At 36.8% G+C, this 22,966-nt stretch overlaps 2 protein-coding genes and 1 non-coding gene across 3 annotated transcripts; all 3 read left to right on the top strand.

Moving 5' to 3' along the window:
• The first annotated feature begins 2,158 nt into the window (after positions 1-2,158).
• On the top strand, positions 2,159-2,265 carry LOC125494530 (small nucleolar RNA R71). Its single transcript, XR_007270777.1, has one exon. It is a non-coding gene; the product is annotated as a small nucleolar RNA R71 (small nucleolar RNA).
• Positions 2,266-7,439: 5,174 nt separating this feature from the next.
• On the top strand, positions 7,440-15,104 carry LOC104905788 (ATP sulfurylase 2). Its single transcript, XM_010694423.4, has 5 exons — positions 7,440-8,294; positions 12,552-12,957; positions 13,200-13,460; positions 14,095-14,181; positions 14,585-15,104. The coding sequence occupies exons 1-5, from the start codon at positions 7,738-7,740 to the stop codon at positions 14,717-14,719; spliced, it is 1,446 nt and encodes a 481-aa protein (XP_010692725.2). The 5' UTR covers positions 7,440-7,737; the 3' UTR covers positions 14,720-15,104.
• A 4,807-nt stretch (positions 15,105-19,911) lies between these two features.
• LOC125494429 (uncharacterized) lies at positions 19,912-21,729 on the top strand. The gene has a single exon (XM_048637988.2). It carries the CDS (start codon positions 19,912-19,914, stop codon positions 21,727-21,729), a length of 1,818 nt encoding a protein of 605 aa, XP_048493945.2.
• Positions 21,730-22,966: the final 1,237 nt, after the last annotated feature.

The raw sequence follows: 22,966 nt of genomic DNA, 5'->3' as shown, positions 1-22,966 counted from the left end.
AGAGGCTAAATCGATGCCTCTATCCAGAGCAAACACAGAAACAAACCCACCCATGGAGATATCACCTTTTTTAACATCCCGCTCCCAAAGAAATCCACCCATAAGAAATTTGGCAAAGTTCAGTTTCCGTGCACGTCGCGGGAGACATAGAAAGAAACCACAGAAGTTTCAAATCTTGTAGAGTGACTTGCCCTGATTCCGATTTGGGACGGAAAAGTTGAAGTAGACGGTGAAACGGCGGAGAGCAGGACAACCAATAGATGAGGACTTGCTAGAACCCGATGCCCAATCAGAACGCCCAGTAATCTGCTTCCAAAAGGAGATGGGTCAAAATTATCACAACTGGAGCCATCTTGTATTGCATGAAGGTAGATGGACCGACATGCCCCCTGTAGGCCAACCAAACAGAATATTTATCTCATCTAAGACATGATATGCTCGGTACCCTCAAGGGTGAAGACTACATCACCTTTCGACGTTCCCACTGCAAGGAAATCCAAAAATTCAACTGCGAGCTCAGGACAAATCCGCTCGTTCAATCGGAATACTCGCCCCCAATGATGTGTCTGCTCAATGTACTCAAAACCCAATCAAAACCTATCTTAGTCACGACATTCAGAGAGAAATAGAGGGTGGGGGCGATGGTGCGCTTTTGGAGTGTAGCAAGGCGCGTTTGGGAAGTGGAGGGTTTAGAAGTGGTGGCTTTAGATGCTTTGGATTTTGAAGTTATGGATGTCTTTGAAGGTGGTTTGAAGGGGTTTTTTTTTTGTATTTTTCGTGAGTGCTCATTGGGATTGTAGATGGGTTTAGGCTTAGACAAGACTCTCGCGGAGGATCTCATGACACTTTTGAGCACACAACCAAGAACAATCACCACAAAACAAGCACAACAACCTCACAAGAATCACCACACAACCAATGTAATTCCCATCAATCCAATCTCAACAATTTCACAAGAATCACCACACAACCAATGTAATACCCATCAATCCAATCTCAACTAAATGTCGCCACCAAGGGACCCAAAATATTGTCAATTGCAATTAGAAATTCAACACGATCGAAACCACAATCAAGATTGATCAACAATAAACAACTTGAATAGCAACCAAGTATAAAAAATGAGTAGTAAGCATAAACAATAAGTGTTCAAAGTTGGAATGAAAGTGAACAAATCGAAAACTTACTACCACGTGAAGTACACGATTGATTGATGTAGGGGACTTGATTGAGAAATCCAAGTATGTGTCCAAGAGTTCCAATTGAAATTGCAAAGCACATTCAAGAAGAAACCCCAATTCAATGAGAAAGGTTAGGGTTTGAAGATTATGTGAGTGGAAGAAGGGGGAAGATGATTTTGTGGATGGTGAGTGGTTAAGGGAACGCTCCACCGGCGGGCGGAAACCGGTCGGACGCCCGGCAAAGCGGCGGTAGATGAGAGAGGGGTCGAGTGGTGCGTCGCGTCGAGAGGCGACCAGGTTCTGTGAGGAGTGCGAAGGGCGAGGGGGGCGTCGCGTCGCCGGCGGGTCAGGGCTGGTCGGACGCCGCCGGTCGTCGGTACAGGAGGCGCTTGTTGAGATGGATTGAAAGGTGGTCTAGAGAAACCAGGAGGGTGTTGGGAAGGTTGTTGGTAATACCTCTGGTTCAATTGTTGTGCTTGTGGTTGTGGTGTAGGAGGATTTAGGACATTAGTGCTCTTGTAAGACAAATTAGGATGATTTCTCAACCCTGGATTGTATGTGTTGGAGTATGGGTTGTTCAGCTGATATGTTTGAAAAGCATTAACTTGTTCGAGAGAACTCCGACACTCTTGTGCCCAATGTCCAACTGTACCACAATTATCACACAAAATCATGGATGTAGTACCCAAAGCAGCAACACTTGCAGGAGAGGAGAGTTGCATATTGTCAAGCTTATTGCTGATTGCATTCATCTGTGCAGCTAATAGGGATATAGAATCTATCTCATGCTTTCCACCCTTGTTAGCTAGTCCTCGAGGATTGCCATATTGAGAGTTGTGAATAGCCATCTTCTCGATCAAATCATGTGCAGTATCAATTTCTAGTTTCATGAATCTCCCATTTGCTGCAGAGTCAAGGATAAGTCTCGAGTTGTTCCCCAAACCATTGTAGAACCCTGAACTAGGAACCATTTTTGTAGACCATGATGGGGACGTTCTCTCTGAAGATCGTTAAATCTTTCCCATGCCTCATGTAAAGACTCATCATTCCCTTGGGTGAAATTTGTAATCTGACTACGCAACCTAGCAGTCTTCTCTGGAGGGTAGTACTTTCTGTAGAAAGCTAGGCCAAGGTATTCCAATCAGTGATCCCAAGAGTGGCTCGATTAATCCCATTGTACCACATCTTTGCCTTGTTTCGAAGTGAAAATGGGAAAAGAATCTCCCGAATCTGATCTTGTGTCACTCCCTGCTGCTTAATGGTAGAGCAATATTGGCAGAAATCCTGATAATGAAGATTAGGGTCTTCATTAGGTCCACCACCAAATTGTTTTCTTTCGATCAGGTTTAAAAATGCAGGTTTGATCTCAAAATTTACAGCTTCGATTTCAGGCATTTGATTGCTCTTGGGAAGTTCAGCCAAAGAGGGTTGGGAAAAGTCAGTAAGCCTCTGAGCCATCTATGATTCTGGTGGAGTAATAGAGACAATGCTGCTAGAATCAGAGTCAGAATCCAAAGGATTATCTTCCCTTGGATTATCTCGCAACTGTCTGGAAAAGTTCTTCTGTCTATGAAAGGATCTTTCGATTTCAGGATCAAATGGTAGGCAATCTGAACTCAAACTCCTGCGCATAGAAGAACTAAAGAACAAACAATTAAGAGACTTCGTCCCAAAGAACAAGTGTTCTCTAAGACGAGAGTATATAATCTAGACTCTAAAACAATTTAAGAAAATGGAACAAAACCGTTTCCCCGGCAACGGCGCCAAATTTTGACAGGCTAAAGTCGTATCACCTTATCAAAAGTAATCCTAAAGTCCTCTAACAAATAGTAGTCAGGGAAGTAAGTCGAATCCACAGAGAAACAGTGTTCTTTTCCTAATTGTCAGTCAAATCTAGAGTATAGGAACGAGTGTTTGTGAGTAATTATACTAAACTAGACTATAACTATATCAAGAATTATCAATAATAAGAAGTCTAGGGCATAGGTTCACCAATGATCAATATTTCGGGATGAAACACAAAAATCAACAATTAGTAATGCAGTTAAATAGGTTGATTCGCTCTCTCAAGTCTAAATCAACCATAGAACGGTAGTAACAAGCTCTCGCAATTTATTAATACCAACTCTACCTATTGAAACTAGCCCTAATATCAAGTTTATACCTCTCGGCGCATAACCTAATATTACAACACTATAACAATCAAATCTGGCCAAATTGGATTGAATAGACATAAAAACATTCAATAAGAATTAACATGCATCAATAAAAATCAATACTTTAATAAACATCCCTTCCTAATTGATCATGGATCCCCCTAAACCCTATAAATAGACTACTCAATCATAATTGGGGAAAACATATTCATAATTAAATAAGCAAACATGAATTAATAATAAAGGATTGAATAGGAATAAGAAGAGTAAAAAAATAATACTAGTTGTAGAACCAATCTTGCAAAAATCAAAGCTTCTATTGAAAATTCAATGTAATTGGGGAGAAAGCAAAACTAGGGTTCTTCACTGTACAACAGAGAAAAAGAGTTCTAATCTCCAATGAATTAATGATGGAGAAAAACAAAATAGAAAATAAGATAGGAAATAATAATATTCCCTTGAGTCTTTATACCTTTCTATTTCCTAAAACAACTAGAAAAATGAGTCTAATTCGTTAAAAGATAAAGCCCTATTCGACTAGGAAAACCGGAATAACCCGCGGGCGCGGGTTTTCGACCTGCAAAACAACATCAACTTGTAAAGACCATATCTCGCAAACTAGAAGTCATATCGGGGCGTGTGATACACCGTTGGAAAGCTCTTCAAGTCTAGTTTCCAACCCCACTGGAATCACTAAATTTAGATCTCTGGATAATGAGTTATGATCAAAAGAGTGCACATGACTCAATTTCCATACTTCTTTTAATATGTTTCCGCTATGTTTGAGTTGCAATCTGACTCGAAGATGCCCTTTGCACTTCTCATTTGACTTAGCTCCTTCCTAGATGCTTCTCATGCTTAACCTTGTCCAATAATACTCCAATTGTGTTCTCAATACCTGAAAACTATCAAAAACACCAAAAACACACACAAGAGTGATATCTTCTCAACTTAAGTAACTATATGCAATTATTGGCTAAGAATGCGACTAAATGATCCTAAAATGCAACCTAAAGTCATCATGAAATACCTATATTAATATGACTCATCACTTGGGGGGGGGGTGTGCACACTTAGTAAAATAGAAGGGGAGATAAGAAGAGGAATTGTTTTCAAATTATTTTCAATCCAAATTGTTTGGAAAGAGTTTGTTCTTAAAAGGTTATTCTTGAATTATTATTCAAGTGTTTGAAAAGAGTTTGTTCTTAGAAGGTTATCTTGAATTATTATTAAAGCGTTGAAAATAGTTTATTCTTAAAGAGTAATTCTTGAATTATTAGTGATGGAACTTTCGAAATGAAAAAATGTTGCGAACTAACAAATGTGTTACTTATCTAGTACATTTCGTACTCAATTTATACTGACACGTATTTCCTTTTTCCTATATGGCTTTGCCCTGTTTACCTTTTTGGTAAGCAGTTTTGCAGGTGAATTTTGGATGTGCATGGGAGTATACTAGGAAGGGTATCTTCACCTAGATTAGGGTGTTTTGTTTATATTGAGTATTGAGATAATATTTACTTTTATTAGTAAAGAGGTATTATTATTTTTGGTTAAAGTCTTTCGCTGCAAGTTATTTTGTTAGTTAGTAGTTGGTTGCCGAAAGCGTGTTAATTAGTCACGTGGTAATACTCCCAACTTACTCAAATATTATTTACTAAGTTATTTATTTAAAAGTGAAACTAACCATAATTTTAAATAATACTACCTCTGTTTTTTTTAGTTGCAACGATTAGATATTTTTCCTCTCTACTTTATGTCAAATCGTTGCAACTAAAAAAAACAGAGGTAATAATATTGAGTAGCATTGATGGCGCCACTCATGGAGCAATATCATCCTATCTCTAAAGGCCACTATCAGATCTTAATGCTAGCAACGTTTTATGAAGCTTAATTCCTATAAATAGAATATAAGCATTATTCTGAATGCCATGTGATTGGTTGATAAAATCTTGTGGGGGTGCGTGGTATTCAAAAGCCTAACATTGAATTGACAAATTAAATTTGTGAAACGAGCCCTTTCATTAGCAGTCATTACTTCGATTAGCGATTTTCCCCATATATCCACGAGTTGAGTTAATAATATTTCGAAATAAAGTTTCGTAAGTGATTCTTTTTTCTTTTTATTAAGCATTATCTAGAGGAATGATTCAAAGAATGAGAATCATTATTGGATTACATAAAATAAGTAGGATTTGTATTCCTCCTGGTAATCTTTATTGAATTCAAATAAGAGAAATCATTCTTGTCTACTGATTTTATCCAGGACATGTACTTAAAGCTTCAATGTTTTAAGAAAGATTCACTTAGTGTCTAGGAGTGTGTGAATGAATTCGAAAGATTAGTCATGCTGATTTAGATTTAAAAAATGAATCGTGATTTAAATAATAATATTGATTAGCATTGATGGTGCCACTCATGGAGCAATATCATCCCATCTCTAAAGCCCACTATCAACTCTTAATGCTAGTAAAGTTTTATGAAGCTTAATTCCTATAAATTGAAGATAAGCATTATTTTGAATACCATGTGATTAGTTGATAAAGTTTTGTGGGGGTGGTATTCAAAAGCCTGACATTGAATTGACAATTTTTTCAAACGAGCCCTTCATTAGCGGTCACTACTTTGATAAGCGATTTCCCCATATATCCACGAGTTGAGTTAACAATATTTCAAAATAAAGTTTCGTAAGTGATTCTTTTTTCTTTTTGTTAAGCATTATCTAGTGGAATGATTCAAAAGAAAGAGAATCTTTATTGGATTACATAAAATAAGTAGGACTAATATTCACCCTAGTAATCTCTATTGAATGCAAATAAGAGGAATCATTCTTGTCTACTGATTTTATCCAAGACATGTAATTAAAGCTTCAATATTTCAAGAAAGATTCACATAGTATCTAGGAGTGTGTGAATGAATTCGAAAGATTAGTCATGCTATGTGATTTAGATAAAAAAATGGACCGTGATTTAAATAATAATATTTAGTAGCATTGATGATTTAAATAAGAATGAGAATCATTATTGGATTACATAAAATAAGTAGGATTTGTATTCCTCCTGGTAATCTTTATTGAATTCAAATAAGAGAAATCAATCTTGTCTAATGATTTCATCCAGGACATGTATTAAAGCTTCAATATTTTAAGAAAGATTCACTTAATGTTTAGGAGTGTTTGAATGAATTCGAAAGATTAGTCATGCTATGTGATTTAGATAAAAAAAATGGACCGTGAGATATCACAATTTTCAAACCTAATTGAAACTTATTGGATCCGGTTGAACCTGATTGAAACTAAGTGGATCTGATTGAAACTTATTGGACTTGATTGAACGTGATTGAAACTTATTGAACATGATTAGATTGTGTTACACTTGAGTAGCATAGATGGTGCCACGATGCTGAGCGTTATCGCGAGTTAAAGTCGTAATTGGAATGTCTGAAACCATAAAAATGGACACGGAGAAGCTTAAAGTGCGACAACATCAGTTGTTTTTAGGGAAGTCATCAACCGATTTTTATGGACAAGCTCCGATATTTACAGGAAAGTCTTCACGATCTGGGTGATCCCCTTCCAGCAGATTAGCTATGGCCTCTGGGTCTCAACACCAAAAAAAGAAAAGCAAGATAGCCAATGTAGTGAAATCATCCCATATGTGAATCCCACTTGCATTCAAAGTTTGATGCTACCGAAATTTAATTAAATATCCTATAAACTGAAGATAACTATAACTGTTGATGCCATCTACTTTAGTTGGTAAAGTGTTGTGAGAATGATATCCAAGATATGAGATTGAATTTAGAGTTATGTCGAACGAACCCTTAATTAACATTTATTACTTTAATCAGCTATCTTCCCATACATCCTCTAGATCAATTAACATTTTTTATACATGTGTTCCAAAAGGATGCAAAATGAATTTCCTTTTAAAGCATTATCTAGAGGAATCAATCAAAGAAGAGAATCTTTATTGGATTAGATAAAATAAGTAGTACTAGTATACTCCCTCGAAGGAGGAATAGACTTGTGTGGGTGATGCAATAATCTCCACACTACTAGTACTATAATAAGCAAAGTGGCCCATGAATGATTATTATTGTCAACAAGCATCAGCATTCAGCAGCATTTTCAAAGTGGAGTATACGGTTCTTCTCTCTACTGAAGAGCTATAATGAAAACGAAACGAGTGGATAGCTTTTGAAGCTGCTCACATATTCGTTACTCATCCACAAAAATCAAGAAAAATGCCCACCCCAATTCCGAATCTAGACTTTATACATTACCTATTACATTCCCCAATTTCATCATATCCCTACAATTCCAACAACATTATTCTCTCTCTTCTAACACCAACAAAATACACCATCTTTTCCAAACTTAATTTTGCCCCAGAAAAACCATGTCTTTAACCATTAAATTACACATTTCAAACTACCCTAATTTCCTGCCTCAACCCAATAAATTACATCAAAACCCCACCAAAAATCTCCCCAAATACATATACCAAACAAACCCATTAAGACCCTTTGTTGTTTTTCAAAGGAAAATGTCATCAATATCAACTTCTTCAACCCAGAAATTAACTAGGGTTATCAAAAGTTCTTTGATTGACCCAGATGGAGGTTCATTGATTGATCTTGTTGTGCCTAAAAATGAGAGAGATTTGAAGGTTTTAGAGGCTGAATCATTGCCAAAAGTTAGGTTAACAAAGATTGATTTAGAGTGGGTTCATGTTTTAAGTGAAGGATGGGCTAGTCCCTTAAAAGGGTTTATGAGAGAAAATGAGTATTTGCAAAGTTTGCATTTTAATTCTTTGAGGATGGAAGATGGGTCTATTGTAAATATGTCTTTGCCTATTGTTTTGGCCATTGATGAACAAACTAAGGAGCAAATTGGGTCATCTTCAAATGTTGCTTTGGTTGGCCCTAATGGAGATTTAGTTGCCATTTTGAGAAGGTTTGCTTCTTCTTCTTCTTCTTTAAAGATTGAATTTTTATTGTTTTCGGGGAATTTTCATGTCTTTGAATTGAATTAAGTTCTTTTGTAATGGTCATGTATAACTTGTTTCTTATCATATGGTGAAAATTGACAAAGCTTGATGGCAATTGTTCGAGAGTTTTTTTTTTTTTTTTTTTTTTTTTTTTTGGGGGTAATTTGGGTGATTTAATTCGATAGGAACTATTATATGTTGATAAAATGACTTCTATATGCTAATCAACTTTTATCTGAAATCCTGAATTGACATGCTGCCTAATGGTGGTATTAGCATATGTTAGGAATATGCATATATTTTAAAATAGTTGAAATGACTGCCAATTGTGGAATGACACCCATTAAAAGTGAGGATTGGTGCTTGTGGCTATTGTAAGGGACTCAGTGTTGGTGGGGGTCGTGGCTATGAGGAAGCAGTTGAAAGCTGTGGAGCACCAAATGTAGTTTACGGGTGGTGGTCATTGTGTAAAATTTGATGGGACAGTGGGAAGAAGAGAGAAAGAAAGCATGAAAGATACTATGGTGGTGGTGCGGTGGTACTACTACCAATGTTGGGAATGGGGCTTTTTGTTCGAGATATAATAGAAAAGAGGGGCGTTTTGTTTTCTTATCCTGTTTTTTCTCTGTCAACTAACAAACTTGTTGTGAAGAGTACTCTTGTGATAAAGTATTAAACTTGGGAATCGTTGTGGAATGGGGCTGCATGTAAATCGGATCAATCAAACTTTTGTGTAATAAATCACTTAACATTTGTAGCAGGTATAAAACACAAATATTGCTATCACAATTTACATCTCAAGTGCCTCATGAGAAAGAACATAGAAAAATGATATCCAATAATTGAAGATGAATTAGTTAATTAAGTAGATAAGTAAAGGAGAGTGAGATCATGTGCAAGGATCAGGATCACAGTTTGGAGTTTTTCTCCTCTGTTACTCAGACACGGATTGAGTGTCTACTCCGATATGGGTGTCCAAGTGTCCGACTCGGCTATTTTGTAGAAAAAAAGTCAAGTTTTTAGTTTAAAATGAAGTAACCAAGTAAAGTATCGTGTCAGACACGACACAACATGACACCTCGTTTTTGAGGTAAATGAAGGTCTCGGATTAACAATGTTTTTCTCCATTGATTAAGTGTGAATTGTGATGAATTGATAGAGGTGAGAGAGAGAGAGAAGGGGGGGGGGGGGAGAGAGGGAGAGAGAAGAATGAGAAAAATTAGGGGAAGACTAGTTTGGTAAAATGTCGGGTTTTGTAAATTATTTTCCTTTTTAAAGTTAAGGAAAATGAATAAATGTGTGAGTAACTTACTAAGCTAGAGTAAAAGCTATCTTTGTATTAGGGAAGTTAGCAATAATTAATTATGAATAATGTCCATAGTTTTTTGGAAAAATTCACATGAATAATCCCAACTTTCACCCGTCTTCTCAAAATAATCTCAACTTTAGATTATTCCAAAATAATCCCAACTTTGAGGAGACCTTCTAAAATAAGCTTAACTATCTTTTTCCTCACCCGCGCTAGTCTATTTTAGGTCTATAATATGTTGAAAATTAATCGTTCGTATTATTTTGAGAAGGTACACACTAAAGTTGGGATTGTTCTAAATAATTCAAAGTTGGAGTTATTTTGAGATGATCGGTGAAAGTTGGGATTATTCATGCCAATTTTTCCTAGTTTTTTTCCAGCTTTTTACCAAGAAACTTCTAATTAATAAAATACATGCATGTTCTTATATGTCATCTTACTAGTTCAACTAATATCAACCAGTTTTACCAAACACTTTATAGAAATAGCTAAGGCTGACAACCACTGAATTCCGCTATCATAATTAGTTAGTCAAATTAGCTGATACAATCATGAATCATCTATCAGTTAGTTTGTACATGACCTTTGTTTTATGGCTGAAATCCGTTTTTTTTGTCACATGTACTTTGGGAGTGACGTCAAAGAAGGATATCGTAGGGCTTCTCCCTCTAGATTCAAGCGTTCTTTATCTTGGTTTTATGACATTAAACTATCTATATTAAAAGGTGATTCGAGTACCCTAGTATTTTCATATAATTTAGCTGAAGGTCGGATATTATGCAGTACTTGGTGGGCCTAGTTTTATTTGAGAGGATATAAGAAAATTAAGTTATGAATCTATTGAGATGTTGTTCCAATATCATAGTCATTTACACTCCTATGGATAATTCTACTCAGCTTATTGTCTGATGATCCTTCCTTGTAGGTTCTTTATCCCAAGACAGTAGGAGGTTGTTTAGCAATGGTTTTAGGCTACTTTTTGGCAACTTTAAGCTTTCAGTTAGTTGATATGATCAATCAACCAAAAGAGTATGTTTTTGGTGATTGGCTTTTCCATTAGCTAACAAAAGCAAGCTTTTAAGCCAAACATGAAATCTAGTTAGCAGATTTTCTCTTTAGCTTTTGGCATTTTTGCAAGTCTATGTTTTGATTTCCCGAAATTTTGCCATCTTATATACTAACACTAAAAGTTAAGAGCCGACAATTGATTTTACCAAAAACCTTTACTAACATTTAATGTTGTAAACGTGACTACACAACCAATAAAATCAAGCAACAGTTGATATTGCAGTTAGTCAAAGAAGTCATCTGAATTGGCTAATGAGCAATGTTTTACATTTATTCAAAAACGGAGGGAGTACTTAATATCACTCCATCGCTTCTGCTTCTAGAATATTCCTTTTTGCACTTTCTGTTTTGCCATTTTATCATATTGATGCCTTGGGTTTCTTTGGAAGTCCTAGAATTTTAGAAGACCCTTCCGCGTAGACTACGTAATTTACTCAATTTTCTTGTTATCTGGTATATAAACAGTGTTGCCAAATCATTCACAGTTCTCGAGTGTTTAAGGATCTGGCTGCGTGGTTTTGCATACGGCTATCCCTTTGAAGCTTTCTAATGATTGGACCGGCTTATCGCTGTCATTCTCATTTTCGATGGCTGTCTAATTTTTTTTTCACTTTAGGCTGATATTGTCGCCCTTAGGCCATGCAGCAATAATAGTTGTAGCAAGAAGCTAAGACGACTAGCATAGTAGTTTTGAAAATGATGATTTTTAACGAACAATTTGCTGAAATTTGTTTGAGTTACAATATGAAAATCACATTGCTAGATTTGTTTTTTCACTTGTATACTTATCATTATCCTTTTATAGTTTATTACGATATGATATATAGAGAACGAAGTGATATGACTGAAATTGGCCAGAAAAGTAAATGTGGCATAATATCTTGAACGAGGGAGTAATTGGAAATGGAGATTTTGGATTCATTTTGTTTATCAATCAAGGATATGCTAACAGTCTTTGGTGAAATTTTCTAATGTTTGTCTAATTATGATCTGTGCTTTCTACTCGGTATCATACTTCCACTAGTATTTAGGCCCGGAAGATGCCCCGGGGATTCTCTTTTAGTACTCCGTAGTTAAATAAGTCTCTCATATCCATTCAAAAAAGTCATCTCATTTATTTTATGGATTTCAAAAGTTTTTCATTCATATATCATTATTAATTTTGATTAAATAAGCAATAATAGTATGGTGGAATGATGGTTGGATCTCTTTCTTTCATACTTGAGCTTGTGGGTTCGAATCTTCATGTTAACGATGCTTCTTCTTTTTACTATATATATGAGAAAGACGTGGATAGAATGTTATTGAATGAGGGATGGTGACACGTGGCACATATACGTTCTTATGAACACTTTTTAATATATTAGTATAGATTATTTGCTGCAAAGGAGGAATAAATTTTGTTTTGACTAATTTTTTGTCTACCTACAATATTTATGAGCTTGGTTTCTATTTTGCTCCTCTTGGAAAAATAAAGTTGTTTTTGGGAAGTCAGGAAGTGTTTTGAATCTGAAGGCTCACTTTTAATACACTATTATTATGGATTCAGCAAAAGTTGTATATGTAGAGCTAGTAGATTTGCGAATACTCACTCTTTTTTTTTATTGATAGCACATATGGGTGTATGCTGGATCAGTCATCTTCTTTCACAATTATTCTCTCAGAAGACGAAATATAATCCAGCTTATCCATTGTGCATGATATTTTACATATTTTGAAAATCTTATTAAAAGATTTCACTATGTGTATATCACTTTATCTGTAGTATTTTGGCGTACGAATTTTGCACTTACTGCTTTCCTGAGATTCTAATGCTATTAAATGTTCGTATAACTTCATTTTGCAGCATTGAGTTATATAAACATCATAAAGAGGAAAGAATAGCTAGAACATGGGGGACTACTGCTCCTGGGTTACCTTATGTTGAGGAGGTTATTACGCCTGCTGGAGATTGGCTCATAGGTGGAGAACTGGAAGTACTGAAAGAAATAACATACAATGATGGTCTTGATCACTACAGGCTCTCTCCTAAAGAACTTCGAAAAGAATTTGATAGGCGTGAAGCTGATGCAGTTTTTGCTTTCCAGCTTAGAAATCCAGTTCATAATGGGCATGCTTTATTGATGAATGATACACGTAAAAGGTTGTTGGACATGGGATACAAGAATCCGATTCTCTTGCTACATCCTTTGGGAGGTTTCACTAAGGCTGATGATGTGCCCTTGGATGTTCGGATGGAGCAACATAGCAAAGTAATACATCTGTTTTATGTTGATAATTTTTGATCGGTAGATAATTTGACATCACAGCTATGTCATGCAATGAAGGATGTCTGCATAGCATGCTATTCGTAGAGGCTTGACCATTTCCTATTACTATGCTGCTCTGTTATATTTCTGCAATGGAGATATTTGGTGATGTCTGTTTAGATGCCATCTTGCTGCCTTTTCAATATTCTGAAGTTTTTCTCGCTGCCATTCCTTCTTTAAACCAGGTTCTAGAAGATGGTGTTCTTGATCCTGCGACTACTGTTGTGGCCATATTCCCATCCCCCATGCATTATGCTGGCCCAACCGAGGTACAATGGCATGCCAAAGCACGGATTAATGCTGGTGCTAATTTTTACATTGTGGGCCGTGATCCTGCCGGTATGGGTCACCCGACCGAGAAGAGAGATCTGTATGATCCTGATCATGGAAAGAAAGTGTTGAGCATGGCACCTGGACTTGAAAAGTTGAACATCCTACCATTCAGGGTGGGTCATCACTTGCTTCTTTAGTCAGATATTTTTTCCTACTGCATAATGTGGTTTTAAAATTTGTTTCTATTGGTTCTGCACTATGCTTACACGATCGATATGAGTTATGAGGCTTAATGTGGAAAATATGCTAAAACTATCTTGTCAGCTATCGTTTATTTTTTTTTTTCTTTAGAAAAAACGGAGCAGATGTGCTGAATAAAAACCTACTAACTTGTTTACTACAGTGGGTTTCAACAACCTTTTTGAATTTTTGTTTAAGATTGTTCCTTGCAGCAAGAACCATACATAATGGCATGTCTGCTGTTGCCTTGACTAAATAAGTCTGCTTTAATTTTGAAGTGTTGCCCAATTTGACTTTGCTGGTATGATTCAAATACAATTGGTGATGTCTGGGCATGCCAAACTGCCTATCAACTATTTTTTTCTTCATTTTCTTAGAGGTCCATGTCTTCTGTTTTTTGTTGGTCCATTTCTGAAGCTTGTCCAATACATCTATTACTTGTATGTCATCTAATATGTGACACTTAGACATGATGATAGTATAATCTTCCACTTTTTGGCAGGTCTATCTTTCTGTATTATGCCTGTACACTTTTTTTGACACTGCTGCACTGTACATATTTTGCAGGTGGCAGCATATGACACTGTAGCAAAGAAAATGTCGTTCTTTGATCCTTCTCGTGCTAAAGAGTTCCTCTTCATTTCTGGAACCAAGGTAACATATCAAACTTTTTTTCGGTGTGTTAATACTTGAGACTTGAAGGAGTTTCTTTCTTGAGAACTGTTGTAAATGCCTTCTTTTTATGTGGTAAGTTTTTGAGCTGAGCTAATGGAACGGATTTTAAGAAGAATATTTGGGTTTTATAATTTATTGCTTGACTAATAATTTTTATTTCAATCTAGTGCTAAATTTCTAAGTGAGAAATGAACTAATGGATGCAACCTTTTCATGTCTTTCTGGCTAAGAAATGGGAAATCTCTTGCATAAATTCAGTTTTTGGTGCCCAAATCAAAGAATTAATGTTGTTGAAAAGGATGAAGTGATCACAATTTTAACTGATTTTTTGATGTTACATTGTAGTTTTTGTGGGCTTAATTTAAGTTGGGTGATGTTTCAGATGCGGACTTTTGCAAGAACCGGAGAGAACCCTCCTGATGGCTTTATGTGTCCTGGAGGATGGAAAGTATTGGTTAATTATTACGCGTCTCTCCAAGAGGAGGAGACTAAGCAGCCAGCTACAGTGTCGGCATAGATGCATTAAGTTTGCTGTCTCCACATAGGTTGATCTAAGTGATCATGAGGTTCACAACGCGCAAGGCTACGAGTCCATTAAGCTAGCATAGGACAGTCGGAAATCCTCCAGTGAACGAGTATGGTGTGTTTACACTCGGGTTTTGCCTTTGTTATTTTTCGTTTGTTTTCCTTAATTGGTGCCTCTGCCTGTTCCCTCTTTTTTTGTTCTATTTTTATGGGGGAAGGGTAATTTTAATTTTATGTTGCCTGAACATATGCGATTGCTTCATTGGCTGTTGATTTTGTTATTTTGTTCTTAAATTTTTTGATTACTAGGGTCCAGGAATATCAAATTATCAACTCAAAAAGATGTGGTTGATATTACCACTCCAAGTTTTCTTACAGTGAAGAGTGATAAAGCTTTCTGATTAGTTAGGGTAGTCCTGTGTTGTGTTGGGCTAGCCAGACCCAAAGTCAGAGCCCAGACACGGCATCGACCACAAGGTTGTGTCGGCTCGTGTTGTGCCTTTGCTCCAATACATAAAATCGTGCTTCTGCCCAAATCTAGCATCAATTGTGAATTTCGTTAGACGAGCACATCCAGTGATTGCCCAAATACTGGATCATATACCACATTTGGAAACACGAAGTCTTGTGCCTAGACGAGCACATGCACATCCAATGTTTGCCCAAAAATGCAATTTAAGAACCAACAAGGACTCACAACGAATGATCTAGTTAACAACTTACCAATGTTTGCGATGATGCTTGTCATGTACCTACTCACCACACTTGTGACTTGAAAAGTGTTCAATTGAGTAGAGACAATTGTGTAAACAATCCTCACCACATTGCTTAATGAATGGATGACATGAACTTTAGAGGACAACTTTTAAAAAAAGTGAGGCGAATCAACAAATAAAACAATGAGAAAGTTCTATATATCTGAAGAAAGTTTACCTTTCATATGAAATTCAAAGTAGGTCAAGAATTTGGAATAAATATCTAATAAATCCAATTTGAGGACCCGATTATTTTACAAGACACTCGGTCGTAATTGTTTGAGAATTATGAACTAGATTGGAAATCTGAATCTTTTATTAGATCGATTCATTGGATTGGACTGGAGGAATGAGATACTTTTGCACAATTCTGGTTGGTGTATGATACAAGATATATACTTCCTCTGTTTCTTTTTACTTGCAACAGTTTGACTTTCACACTTGCCAATGCATAATTTCAACCATCAATAAGTTTAATTACCGATAAATAAAAATTATAAAAAGTATATATTCGATAAATATACATTCAGACGAATCTAACAAGATCCCACATGAATATGTTTTTCCTTAACTATAAATCACCAAACATAAACTAAGTAGAGTTGGTGAATAGTGTAAAAGTCAAACTGCAAGTAAAAAGAAACGAAGGAAGTATATTTTATTGAAAAGATACTATAAGGATAATTATCTTATTTGACAACACTTGTCACAGGTGAATTAATCCCACTTAGGCTATGTTCAGTTCATCTTATTTTTGCTTATTTCAGATCAGATCCGATCAGAAAAAATAATTTCAGATCAGATTAGATAAGTATAGATTAGATCATGCTTATATTTAAAACTCATTATTACTATTAATACTATTATTTACTAGTGTTCAAAAGAATTATTATTGTTGTTGTTGTTGTACTTATTAATTATTAATATTGGTAATTATTATTAATCTCGTTGTTATCATTATTTTAAGTTATTTTGTTGTTATTAAATAATAGAAAATTAAAAGTCACGTGTTAAGAACATAAGATTGACGCAAAAATAAAATATATAAAATATGATAGCTCAAATTCATGACAATGAAACTACTAAGTTCGGATTACATTTCAAAATAAGCTAAGTGCGAGATACAAATTACAAATTTAGATCCAGTATACCTCTTCTTACCGAATTTCAAATCCCTCTAGCTATTTGAAAACATCATTGTTCACAGAGCAAATGAGGGAGGCTACGTGGTGTGCAACGTAAAAGAGAAATTAGTAATAGTGCTTAGGTGTGAAATATTTTTTTTTAAGGAAAAGTGTGAAATATTTTAGAAGTGCTCTTATAAATTAATGACTTGGGTTGTAGAATTATTTTTAGTAATAATAATTAATTTTTTTTTTGAATAAAATAATAATTATTATTATGATTATAATTATTGTTGTTATTATAATAATGATAATAATAATTATTATTATCATTAATAAAAGTTGTGTAAAAGTTGTGATAGAAATAAGATGATAATAATAGTAATACTATACTCCCTCCGTTTCCTAAAGATCTTCCCACTTACTATTCCTACAAATACCAAGGAAAATCAAGTTGTTTGGGGTATGGTGTGAGTAAAGTAGGAGAGAGAAAGGGGTTAAGATAAATAAACAAATAAAAAGGGGTTAAAGTAGGAGAGAGAAAGGGAGTAAAATTGAATTAATAATGTAATGGTGGACCATATGATAGTGACATGAGAGGGTAAATAGGGAAATTTGTTTTGCCAAATAAGGAATAAAGCAAAAGTGGGAAGATCTTTTGGAAACACCCTTAAACGGAAAGAGGGAAGATCTTTAGGAAACGGAGGGAGTAGATAAGATCTTATAATGTATTGCATAATAATGAATTACAAAGTAATAATATAATAGTAATAATATATTTTGTAAAAGATCAGATCAGATAAGTTCAGATTAGAAAATTTCAGGTGAACTAAACATAGCCTTAGAAGATGAAGTCATTTGGGAGAAAGGCAAAAGAACATTTACACTAAGCCAAGTTAATAATTGTATCATAGACGAATTGCCTAGGTTAGAAAAGAAAAGATCCATCCTTGGTTTTAAGTCTATTGTTGAACTATGCCTTGAATTATTTATCTGCCTCTAGGATTAATCAAGCACGGGTTTAGTCCCATATATTTAGTTTAATTTGTAGAGTACTATATAAATCCTATAATTAATTTATATATTATGTAATTTGTATTCTCTTCCTAAACCTAATAAAATATGTTCTCCCTGCTATGTGTAAGTAGCTAACATATTGTTACTGAACCACGCTAATTCTTGTGTCAATTGTTATTTAATTTTTTATTATTTTATTGCATTCGTTACAACATCTACTTATAACCTAGTTCATTTGCTTGTGGCTTCTCCTAATTGTTTGGTCATTATCATTCTGCTATTGGCATAGGGAACCCATGACTAGGCCAATTAAGTCCTAGGGTCACTGTTATTTGATGTTTACTACTAATTACTAAAATAAATACTCTTTGTGTTCTTTTTGCTATTCTAACTAAAATAAATACTCTTTGTATTCTTTTTGCTATTCTCACTTTATTTTCACAATATTAAAGAATGAATTTGACCATAAAATTTGATATTATATGATAGTCTAATTTGTAGAAAATTAAATCTTTATGTGTACTTTAAATGCAAATTCATAAATAATAAATTATAATGTATTCGTTTTAAGTTTTGAAAAATACCAGAAAGTAAAAGTGAAAACAACAAATAACAGAGAGTAAGCATTATACGTGTTCCTAGTTTGAGTTCATGATTCATAGCTTTCAATCTCTCCTTCCACATAATTTGGCTCAAGTTGTCTTGGAAGATTTATTAGATGCCTTAGGACCATTATTCCCATCATGTTTAATCGTTCTACTCCCTCTGTTTCTTGAAGATCTTCTCTCTTTTTGTTTAAGTGCGTTTTCAAAAGATCTTCCTTATTTTACTTTATTTCTTATTTGGATTTTTTTTTCCTTTTTACCCTCTCATGTCCTTATCATATGGTCCACCATTACATTATTAATTCAATTTTACTCCCTTTATGTCTCATATTTTAACCAATTTTTATTTGTTTATTTACCTTAACCCCTTTCTTTCTCCTACTTTACCCACCCCACACCCCACACAAATGGATCATCCTTGGTATCTGTAGGAACGGTAACAAGGAAAATCTTTACAAAATGAAGGGAGTATAGTTTTATGCATTGCATAGATCACACTCTAAAAGCTTAACCTCAGGCAGTTTGAATTAATCAACACAATCACTATATAGTTCAACGGGTCCATATAAAAATGATGTGATATTGAATTACACAACATATATATTTGCTTTAGATAATGGCACAGTTGTTTGATAAGGATTTTACACATTAATTAGCTTCATATTATATAGATTATATTCATAAAATGAACCCTAAGATTCCATACTCTATTATCTTGGTGTACCTAACCTACGACTTGTTTATGTTGCTTAGTTGTATAATGTTAAGTCACTATCTCTAGTCATAAGACATTTTATAAATGGAAAAAGAAGACTTAAATTGATAACTTGATTTCTACCAAACAAATGGGAGAAATTGTATGTAGCACACAATAAGTAAATTTACCAAAATACCCCCTTCTCATATAATTTTTGGAAAACGGTTTTTCGAATAGCTTCTCTCGCACTGTTAACAGATAAACACATTGTTATGTCCTAAATTTTTCCCTAAGTTGGAATTTGCAGGTGAAGTGTTTACCACAGCTAGAAAGCATCAGGTAGCACAGCGAGCAGATATAAAGTTTGTAAGTTAATCTGGCTGGATCACATTGGATGCTGATCAAGACCAAGTCAAACAGCATTGTTGTGCCGAAGAAATAGGACGAAGCAGTTGTCAAGCAGAAGAGAAGATATCCCTTGATTTTAGGGAGTCATGACACCTTCTTAGGAGTTTGTTATGTAACGTTCAAATATAGGAAATAACGTTCAGAAAATGTACTAGTATATATAGAAGGGGAAACAATCTGGGTAGCATAAGTCTTTACATTGCTTTACATTTACACTTTCTCTTCTACATTTATAATATTCACGAGTGTATCTAGTACAAGCTGCTAGCTGCTAGCTATAAGTTGTAACTCCCTCATATAGTGGATTGGTGGACTCAATTCCACCCGCAGTTTTTACCCTTTTCCTTGGGGTTTTCTGCGTCACCATTTCTTGGTGTCTTGCGTCCTTTTTGCATTTGTTTAATTTCGTAGCTAGCTTCTTTTATTATTCCTAGTTGCATTTGCCTTAGCTGTAGATCCTCAGCTAAGTTCTACCTGATCAGAATTTGGCATAAACAGTTTGGCGCCCACCGTGGGGCTCTATAGCTAAACTCTCATTAAAATCTTAAAAAAGAAATACCTTAATCCTACTTTGAAAAATGGCTGACGATTCTGCCGATGCGATGAAAGCAGCTTTGCTGAAGGCTCAAGAAGCCCTTCACCGCACTCAATCTGAAGCCCAGCAGACCATTGACAGCCTCAGGAAGGAGCTAGAGTTTGTCAAAAGTAGCAAGACACCTAAGACCCGTGCCCGTGGCATGACTCCCAAGATTCTTAACCTCGAAGATTCAGAGGCCAGAGAAGGCGAGGATGAAGAGGCCAGATCTGACGAAGATGTAGAGGAAGCTGATCCTGCAGCTAAGAAAATGGCGCTCCTGGAATCTCAGAACAGGAAGATACTTCGCATGCTGACGAAGTTGCCTGGAGCACCAACCCCCGTAGCTGAGGAATCTCCAGATGCCTATGCTCAATCCCCCTTCGTGGAAGAAATTGCGAGGGCAAGGATCCCTAAGAAGATCAATGTCACCCAGCCGCATAAGCTGCATGATGGAGCTGCAGATCCCTACGATCATGTAGCGCAGTATAAGCAAAAAATGTGGACTCTATCCATCCTGAGCACCTGCTGGAAGCTACTATGTGCAAATACCTTATCTGGGCCTGCCCTGCAGTGGCTGATCAGCCTAAAACCAGGTAGCATCCAAAATTTCGCTGCTTTGATTAACAAGTTTTATATGCAGTTTGCTAGCAGCAGGGTTCTGGAGAAGCATACAGGCGATCTGTATCGCATCACCCAAAAGACAAATGAAGCTGTGAGGCAGTACCTGGATCGATTCAACAAGGAGATGATCTTAGTCAAGAACCTGGATGTTCCCACCGCTATCGAAGCATTCAGAAGAGGACTAACATATAAATCTAGATTGTATTATGAATTAACCAGGTACCCATGTGGCACATTCGAGGAGGTTAGAGCCAGGGCTATGGCTGAAATCCGCGTCGAAGAGGACGAGGCGTCCAGGTACGGGAGTGAGCCTAGCTATGATCGGAAATCCCAGAATCAGAAGAAAAGCGATTGGCGTCACCAGCCGTACCAAAAGCGCGAAAGCAATAACGTAGCCATCAAGGCCACAAGTAAACCTGCTAATAATGATTACCCGGCTATTGCTTCCTATTGCTTTAATGTGGATGCAGGAGGCATAGTAAACGCACTCGAAAAGCTGGGGACAACAGCTAGATGGCCACGCAAGAGCGACAGACCAGACAGCGAGAAGGATACCACCAAGTGGTGCAGCTATCATGGCGACCATGGCCATCGGACAGAAGACTGCAACGCCCTCAAAAAGGAAGTAGCTTGGCTGCTCAAAAAAGGCTACCTCGAGCATCTGATGGGAAAGAAGGGGCAGCGAGAAGACAAAGCTGGCTCCAGCCAGCAGCAGCCCCATCCACCACCTGAACCTCTACACGACAAGGTAATCAACTCTATCTCAGGTGGTTCAGAAATATGTGGACTAACATGCTCTGCAGCTAAGAGATTCGCCCGGGAAGGTTCCAAAACCGCACCAAGCCCGCTGAGAAGTGCAGAGGAGAAAAAGCTCAGGAGTATGACCATCAGCTTCGATGAAGAAGATGGAGATGAAGAAACTGACAATCACGACGGCCTCGTCGTATCTCTCACCGTCAGCAACTGCCTCATGAAGCGAGTCTTAATAGACAATGGCAGCTCAGCTAATATTATTTTCAAGAGCGCCCTCGAAAGCATGGGGCTGCAGGAAGCTGACATCCTCAGGAAAGCAAATGTTCTGTTCGGGTTCAATGGCAAGCCAGCTACGACGCTCGGAGAGATCGTGCTGCCTACCTATGCAAAGGGAGTCAAACCTCCAGACCAAATTCAATGTGGTAGATTGTCCCTCAGCATATAATATCATAATGGGGACACCATGGATCCACAAAATGCGAGTTGTACCCTCAACCTATCACGACTATTAATTCCCTACAAATGGGGAGTGCAAGAAATCAGGGGCGATCGCAAGCTGGCTAGGGAGTGCTATAGCATATCTCTAAAAGCAAAAAAGGAATCTATCTAGCAATTACAGCAAGGTCCAGCGCCAGCCAAGCCAGCAGACAAGATGTAGATGAAGTGCGTTGGACCCAGCAAAGCCAGGAGACCGTGCAGATTGGGGCATCCCTGCCAGCTGAGGAGAAGCAGCGGATTATTGAGTTCTTAAAGAAAATATAAGCTGTTTTGCGTGGAGCCAAAGATATGGTAGGCATTGAGCCTGACATCATTACCCATAAGCTAAATGTGACCCAACTCAAAGCCCTAAGCAGAAAAAGGAGAAGTTGCTCCAGAAAGAAATTGATAGTAATAGGAAGTGAGAAAGCTGCTAAAGCTGGAAGATCCGAGAAGTCAAATACCCGACTGGCTAGCTAACGTGGTGGTTGTAGGAAAAAAATGGCAAATGGCGAGTGTGCATGATTTTACTGATCTCAATAAGGCGTGCCCTAAAGATCCATTCCCTGTGCCACATATTGATGCATTGGTAGACGTACAGCTGGCATGAAAGGTAACGTTCCTGGATGCATACTCAGGTTATAATCAGATACTAATGGATCCTGCAGATCAAGAAAAGACCGCCTTCATGACTGAAAGAGGCATCTATTGCTACAAGGTAATGCCCTTTGGGCTAAAAAATACGGGAGCCACCTACCAGCGGCTAGTCAACAAGATGTTCGAGAAGCAGCTGGGGGACACGATGGAAGTCTATATAGACGACATGCTGGTCAAAACAAAGAAAGCGAAGGACATGTAACCTGCAGGAAACCTTTGAAGTCTAAAGAAGTATGGGATGAAGCTCAATCCTAGCAAGTGTTCCTTCGGGTCCCAGCAGGAAGTTTCTGGGTATATAGTCACCCAGCGAGGAATAGAAGCCAATCCCAGCCAGGTGCAAGCATAATCAATATCATACCACGGAACTGAAAGAGGTCCAGAAGCTGACAGGAAGTAGCTGCGCTGAAAGTTCATATCCAGATCTCCGACAAGTGCCACCTGTTCTACAACGTGCTGAAAAAGAATAAAGGTTCAACTGGACAGCTGAGCATGAAGCTGCATTGCAAGATTTGAAGGCTTACCTAGCCCAACCTCCCATGCTGTCAAAG

Source organism: Beta vulgaris, chromosome 1 (assembly GCF_026745355.1).
Source record: "Beta vulgaris subsp. vulgaris cultivar EL10 chromosome 1, EL10.2, whole genome shotgun sequence".
Taxonomy (NCBI): Eukaryota; Viridiplantae; Streptophyta; class Magnoliopsida; order Caryophyllales; family Amaranthaceae; genus Beta; species Beta vulgaris.
The sequence above is the reverse complement of the archived record's forward strand: the minus strand, read 5'-3'. Positions and strand labels throughout refer to the sequence as shown.

Bases quoted from the DNA above. Each gene is read 5' to 3' on its own strand.
- LOC125494429 (XM_048637988.2), top strand. From the start codon at position 19,912: ATGGCTGACGATTCTGCCGATGCGATGAAAGCAGCTTTGCTGAAGGCT.
- LOC104905788 (XM_010694423.4), top strand. From the start codon at position 7,738: ATGTCTTTAACCATTAAATTACACATTTCAAACTACCCTAATTTCCTG. The intron at 8,295-12,551 runs GTTTGCTTCTTC...TTCATTTTGCAG, and splicing joins TTAGTTGCCATTTTGAGAAG to CATTGAGTTATATAAACATC. The intron at 12,958-13,199 runs GTAATACATCTG...TCTTTAAACCAG, and splicing joins GGATGGAGCAACATAGCAAA to GTTCTAGAAGATGGTGTTCT.